The sequence below is a fragment of the Hipposideros armiger genome, unplaced genomic scaffold (assembly GCF_001890085.2).
Source record: "Hipposideros armiger isolate ML-2016 unplaced genomic scaffold, ASM189008v1 scaffold_187, whole genome shotgun sequence".
NCBI lineage: Eukaryota > Metazoa > Chordata > Mammalia > Chiroptera > Hipposideridae > Hipposideros > Hipposideros armiger.
Genome location: NW_017731537.1, coordinates 2272454 through 2279284, shown reverse-complemented (window position 1 = coordinate 2279284; position 6831 = coordinate 2272454). Strand labels below are relative to the sequence as shown.

The 6831-nt window shown below is 40.7% G+C and overlaps 1 protein-coding gene across 7 annotated transcripts in view; it reads left to right on the top strand.

The window, feature by feature from the left end:
- The window catches only part of RPP14 (ribonuclease P/MRP subunit p14), an 8377-nt gene extending 1909 nt beyond the window's left edge, over positions 1–6468 (top strand). For 5 of the 7 annotated variants that reach the window (XM_019652818.1, XM_019652816.1, XM_019652817.1 and 2 more), the window contains exons 2-6: positions 1745–1841; positions 1935–2019; positions 3766–3842; positions 4238–4316; positions 4757–6468. In XM_019652818.1, coding sequence (XP_019508363.1) covers positions 1756–1841; positions 1935–2019; positions 3766–3842; positions 4238–4316; positions 4757–4813 — 384 coding nt within the window. In that variant the 5' untranslated portion in view covers positions 1745–1755 and the 3' untranslated portion in view covers positions 4814–6468. Of the gene's footprint in view, positions 1–56; positions 457–1744; positions 1842–1934; positions 2020–3765; positions 3843–4237; positions 4317–4756 lie in introns of those variants that run through there. The other 2 variants (XM_019652821.1, XM_019652819.1) reach the window with 2 other exon arrangements.
- Positions 6469–6831: the final 363 nt, after the last annotated feature.

The following is a 6831-nucleotide window of genomic DNA, read 5'->3' as shown; positions in this document are numbered from 1 at the left end:
GGGCAGTGTCACTGGCCCTCATATGTGGGATCCGAACCGGGGCCCTCTGGCATCCCAAGCCAGTTCTTAACCATCGCGCCACTCGGCTGGCCCAACAATTTTTTTAAAATTTACAGTTTCTTGGCATTAAGTACACATATTGTGCAGCTATCACCACTGTCCATTTCCAGACTACTCCATAAGTCTTCATTGTTATTGGCATCCTAAAGCCCAGGCTCAATCTCTTTCCCCTACCTTAGGCAGCCAATTCCATCAAGGTAGTCAGTAACACTTAAAATTAACTCTTATCGTGTGCCGGGCAATGAATGAAGTGATTAAGGATCCTATTCTCCTGTCCTAGTCAGGGGAGACTAGAGATTGGGAAAGAAGCCCCAGGTAGCCATTGCTGCAGTCCTGAAACCAAAGATGCTCTTGAACATATAGGCCGAGTGCTTCCATCATTCAGTCATATATTCAGTAAGTCTGTTGAATACCTATCTGTGCCAGACACAGTCAATATTCATGTTTGTTGAATGGATGGATGTATAATAGTTCTCATGGACCACACTTTGGTTCATGGATGACTTATCATTTTCTCTGGCGGTCACTCTCTGGGAGTGGCTGGAACTGGCCTGACCCAGAGAGGATTTTGCAAATGCTGGTCTATAGTGATGTGACCTTGGATAAGTCCCTTTCCTTGGTTGTGCCTCAGTTTTACTGGTTCCTGTGTGGGGGAACCAGATAATAAACAAATGGACAGTGTTAAGAGGTTGCATAACAAGGGAACCTAACAGAACAGAGTGTCAAAGAATGCCCCCCCCCCCGAAGAGGTAAAAGTCCTGGAAGAGATGAACTGTAAGCTAGAATTTGCAGGATGAGTAGGCACTATCCAGAGGGAGAGTAAAGTGGGAGTAGAGCCAAAGGCAGGGATTCTTTACCAGAGGATCAGCATGTTCTGAGTTCTTGAAAGTTTCAGATCTGTTAGAAATGGCACTGAGTGCCCATTCCAGGAATTGCTCTTCTCACCCGTTGCTGTTTAAGCTCAGTCTTTCATGGGGCTGCCAAATAGCCCTTTGTTGACCTGGCCTGACAGAGACAACTTGCAGCTCCAACATGGGAGGGTCATAGAACTGCCACCCCTCATTTTCCTGTTTATGTTCTGTGTTGACGGAGAGTAAACAAGAAGAGGGCCTCCAGATCCCACATTTACTCCTTTATGTTTTTACTCTTTTTTGGGGCGGGGGATTAAGAGGCATGATACCAGAGGGTCTTGAAGGTGCTGGGAGTGGTTGGAATCTTTGTTCCCTTGCACAGGTGTTCCTTATCTTTGTCAAGCTTCAATGTCCTCTTCTCAAAAATGGAAATAATAATATTGGGTTGTCGGAAAAGTCATGACGTGTTTTTTCTATGTTTTTCGTTGCAAAAATGCGTCATGACTTTTCCGACAACCCAATAGCTTTTGTCTCAGGATCATTTTGAAGACATATGGCCTAAGGCATGTAAAACATTTAGTACAGAGCTGGGTACTCAGTAGGGGAAAATGTTTGGTGGGATTATGTTACTAGAATTTAAATAATACAGTTGTCTGGCATATATGAAATATAGAAGCTTCCTTTGTGTCTGTATGGGCAACCTTAGTTTGACCAGAATTAGATGAGTTACTGTCCTTAGGAATTCTTTAAAAATCAAATAGGTCAAATTCTCATTAACAAAGTGAAAAATACCTTGTACCTTGTTAATGTCTAACCCTCTTGACTCAATGTAGGTGTAATCAGCATGGAAAAAATGCCAGCCCCAGCTGCCACATATGAAAGAATAGTTTACAAAAATCCCTCTGAGCACCACTACATGAAAGTCTGCCTGTAAGTTCAGTCTTCTATGTTCTACTTTTGATTACTTTTTTATGAATCTGAATAGCATGAAGTTTAATACAAAGTATTTTTTCTTTTTTACAGAGAATTTCAAGATTGTGGAGTTGGACTGAATGCTGCACAGTTCAAGCAGCTGCTTATTTCAGCCCTAAAGGACCTTTTTGGAGAGGTATGAAATCACTGGTAGATTGAACACTTCTAAGATCTTCGTAGTAAATATTGAAAGGACACTTTTCCAAATATTGTTTAAAAACTTTAAAACCGTATTTGAAATTTCAGAATTAGACTTGCAGAAATGAAGTTTTGGTAGGTTTGTTCTAATATGATTTCTTTTTGACAAGGAATTCATTAGACAGATGTTTATTTTAGTGCAGTGCTACTCAAAGTATGGTCCCGACTAGCAGCCTGCAAACTGTTGTTTTGCCTGTTTAGAAGATTTGTGACTTAGACTAGCATGTAAATCAGCACACCACTTCCTTTACTGAGAAAGGCTCCTTAGGAAAAATACTAAGCTGAACTAAACAGTGTGATTAGTGATTTGTTGATTTACAATTTGATGTAGCTCATCATCACGGAATAGCACTTTGAGCAGTAGTCCTATTTTAGCATTCGCTTGAAAACAAGTTTTGAGAGAGAATAAAGGTAATTTTTCAGGAAATTTTATTTTATTTTTTTTAAGATTTTATTGGGGAAGGGGAACAGCCAAGTTGTTGTCCTTCAGTCTTACTTGTGGAGGGTGTAGCTAGGTCAGCTCCAAGTCCAGTCACCATCTGGCTGCCCGTCGGCAGCTCGTGGCAGCTCAGCTCAAGGTGCTTTGTTCAATCTTAGTTGCAGGTGGGCATAGCCCACCATCCCATGCGGGAGTCAAACTGGCAGCCTTGTGCTCTTACCATCTAAGCCATCCTGCCACCTGTAGGCAGCTCAGTGGCAGCTCAGCTCAAGCTCAGCTCACTGGCCCATGTGGGAATCGAACCAGTGACCCTGTTGCTCAGAGCTTGCACTCTTAACCAAGTGAGCCACTCGGCCAGCCCTCTAATTTTTCAAAATAGAAAATTTAAGGGGCCGGCTGAGTGGCGTGTTGGTTAAGAGCTGGCTTGGGGCACCAGAGGGCCCCGGTTCGGATCCCACATATGAGGGCCAGTGACACTGCCCTCTACAGCTAAGATGCTGAACAACAGCTTAACCTGGAGCTGGGCTGCTGTGAGTCGCCAGTGATGGCATAGGCTGCAGCCCCTGCTGCAGTGGGTTGTCATGGGCTACTGTGTGTAGCCAGCAGCCACCGTGAGCGGCTGTCCAGAAGCCAGCGACTGATCTGCCTTGCCCTGGAAGAGTGCAATGATGGTGCCAACTTGGGCCAGTGAAGCAGTGTCCTCCACAACTAGACTGAAGAACAAAAGGACAGCAACTTGTCTGTTCCCTTTCCCCCAATTCCCCAATAAAAATCTAAAAAAAAAAATTTAAGGAAAAAAATTTGCACCTTTTATGTGTTAGGTATAAAACCTGGTTCCTGGGGACATAGCTATAAACAAACAGACATGGCCTCTGTCTCATGGACTAATGGCCCTGGTTATTTTTAGTAGGGAACCATGTTGAAGAGATTAATGGCAAGAATGATGAGTCTTATGAAAGCAGAAGTATGTGGGTCCTGTACATGAAAGGACATAGCAAGTGATTGAGCTTAATCTTGGGGAAGGAACAATTTAAATGAAGACTTGAAGGGTGAAGAGGCATTAGCATTGTGAAGAGTTACAGCATTCAAGGCAGAGGGGGAGTTGTAAATAAGCAGGTCCAGTACTCCAAGACCATTAAATAAAATATTGCTTTTTTGGAGGAGAAATGCAATTGACAAGATTAATTATTAGAGTTCAAGACTAATGATGATAATAGTCTACTAATAGCATTATTCCATACTTAGGTTGGTGCTGCTTTACCCGTGGACATCCTCACCTACGAAGAGAAGACCTTGTCAGCCATCTTGAGAATATGTAGCAGGTACGGCAGACCGTGGAACATTTCTAGTATAACAGAGCAGAGAGACGGGTGGAGAGAGAGAGCAGAAATGCTCTCTTCAAATAAGAAGAGCTTTGTCATTGTGAACTCTGAGCAGCTTTTAGAAGTTTAAACTGGGGAGAATATGAATATTCATTCAGTAGAAATTTAAAACTTGGGATTTACTTACAACTGTGGTGTTTCCCATTGATAATCATGGCTGCAAACTCAGAAATATATATTTTAAAAACATTCTTAATTCTCTGCCTATGATACACTGTCCTTTCACTTTTAAAGTTTTCTCATTTAAATTAGGTTTCTGGACCATCACAAGCAAAAGTACTATGGAGATATTGCAAGGACAAATCTTAATTTATGCTTTCTTGATTTTTCCACAGTGGTCTTGTCAAATTGTGGAGCTCTTTGACCCTGTTAGGATCCTGTAAAGGCAAGAAGTGTGCTTTCAGAGTGATTCAGGTAAAGACTATTCCTTCAAAGACAGGTCTAGTAGTGGATTAAACTGCTATTTAATGTGTTCCATTTTTGTGCTTGCATAAATCTAGTATGGTTAACATTATCCAGCTGGGGGGACAAATCCAGGAATTGCTTCCAAAAACGTGAGACAAAGCACTTAGATTTTAGATTGTATGAGAGGAGTTTTGGGATAAAACTTGAAAATCTTATTGAAAAGTCTCAACTTTTCTTTTATTGCTTCATGCCTAGTGCCTTATGTATCGGAATGCTCTTTCTGAGCTTATCATGACCACTTTTTATTTCGGCTACCTCTTAGGATTCTCATTAAAATGCTACTACATCAGCTTGGCTTGTCCTATAAAACTGGGTGGGTTTCTATATTGCCCTGTGTTTCAGTGCAATTTTTTCTTGATCCTGAGTTAACGTTTTTCCTTCTCTTATAGGTTTCTCCATTTCTCCTTGCATTATCTGGTAATAGTAGGGAACTAGTATTGGATTGAATAGTCTTCAATTTCAGAAACGTTCCTCCGCTCTCAAAAGTACTTTTTGATGCCAGCATAATGTTTGAAGACTGAAGCAGGCTAAAAACTTGTTGAGGGAGCTGAAGATGTTCCCAGTAATTTCTAGCCGTCATCTGTGGTGGGCTGGGCTTCAGAGGAGAATCTGCCTGAACCAACCAGAGCTAAGCCGACAGCGCTTTCAGCCTGTGCACATCAGAGTTGGAGACCGGGCTGAACTCAGCAGGGCCTTCACACAGAGGGATGTGGTTACCTTCTCAGAATTAACAGGGGATGTCAATCCTTTGCATTTAAATGAAGATTTTGCAAAAAACACCAAGTTTGGAAAGACAATTGTGCATGGAGTTTTGATCAATGGACTTATTTCAGCTCTTCTGGGTACTAAAATGCCAGGACCAGGCTGTGTATTTCTTTCCCAGGAAATTAAGTTTCCAGCCCCTTTATATGTTGGAGAAGTTGTTTTAGCTTCGGCAGAAGTGAAAAAGCTGAAGCAGTTCATTGCTTTTATCGCAGTGTCATGTTTTGTAATAGAAAGTAAAAAGACTGTTATGGAAGGCTGGGTCAAAGTTATGGTCCCGGAAGCTCCCAAATCCTGATATATGTGTTTAAAGATGCACGTTCAGGCATCAATGCTACTGTTATTGGAGAGCCTCTGAGGAAATCACAGATCTCTGCTCTTCAACAAGGAATGGCTAACTGACACCACAGCTCATATTGGGAGAGGGGAGGAGGTAGAGAGGTGTTCACATGTCCACGTGCCAGTTTGGTTTATGCTTCACACAGCCTTGAGTATATTTATCTGTCTAGGTTTTTGTTTTTTGTTTTTTGTTTTTTTTAATTGAGTAAATACTGGAAGAGTTATTTAACTAAAGGTTCTACTTTTAGGATTTCAAACCTAGTTATATTTGTGTTTGGATAATACAAACCTACCTACACCTGTACAGAATAAGTTTCTCATTGAATTTATAACTAGCTAGCATTTAATTGAAGGCAACAATAGAAGTTGAGTCATCTTTGAATACATATCTTTTACCAGTAAACATTCTTAGATACTGTTCTTGAGCAATTTCTGGATCAGTTTTTTTTGTACTTTGTAACTGTTACATGAAGATGGCATCTTGCCTAACCTTCAAGTGTTACTTGCCTTTCAGATGTGTAGATTTGGACTCAGTTATGTAAGCTCTTGGTTTAATCTATAAAATGGGGATAGTAACACCTACCATACAGGATTGTTGGATATGATACAAATAGCAAAGGACACGACCTAACCTGTAAATAGTAGCTACTACTATTGTTCATTCTCCTCTGTGAGTGAGGTTAGAGGTTTCCCTGAGGTTAAAGGTAACTGGCCCACAGATAAGCAGGCCAGTCTTTCAGGATGTCAGCCAACCTCTTGGTATTCTAAACATGGGATAGATCTTAAATGCAAAGTTTCTATTTTAGTAATCCAGATTATGTTCTCCCTTCCTTGAAAGTATTGTGGGTTCCCCCTTTATATAAATAATCTATGTTTATTGTAAAAATAAATTACAAGAAATAAAAACTATAAGGAACACTTGGAGGCCATGTTCTCAAGAGTTGAGGGGTGCTGACAAGGAAATGTGCCTAATATGCTAGTACTAAATGGTCATCCCCAACATAGCTAACCCTTTTAAGACAAGAATCCATAATGGAACATAGATGTGGTCTACCTGTGCTCTGGTTTTAGATAGTGGCTCTGATCACAGCTAGATGCTTTGACCAGGAAAGTAAGAAACAGTGTAATTGGTTTGATCAACCCACATTTACTGGAAAAAGGTTTTTCCTTCTGCTAGTGGATCAGTAACTAGATTTTTAATTTATCTTTTACATTAAGGAGGTCAGTTAAATAGATTACTGGAAAGAATTATTCTAGTCACTAGAGGGCAGTGATGCATATAAAAGTATTTTAAACCTAAATATTGTACTATAGTTTGTGAATGAGATGAAAATAACCAAAATCAATGTGAGAAGCAAGGCTG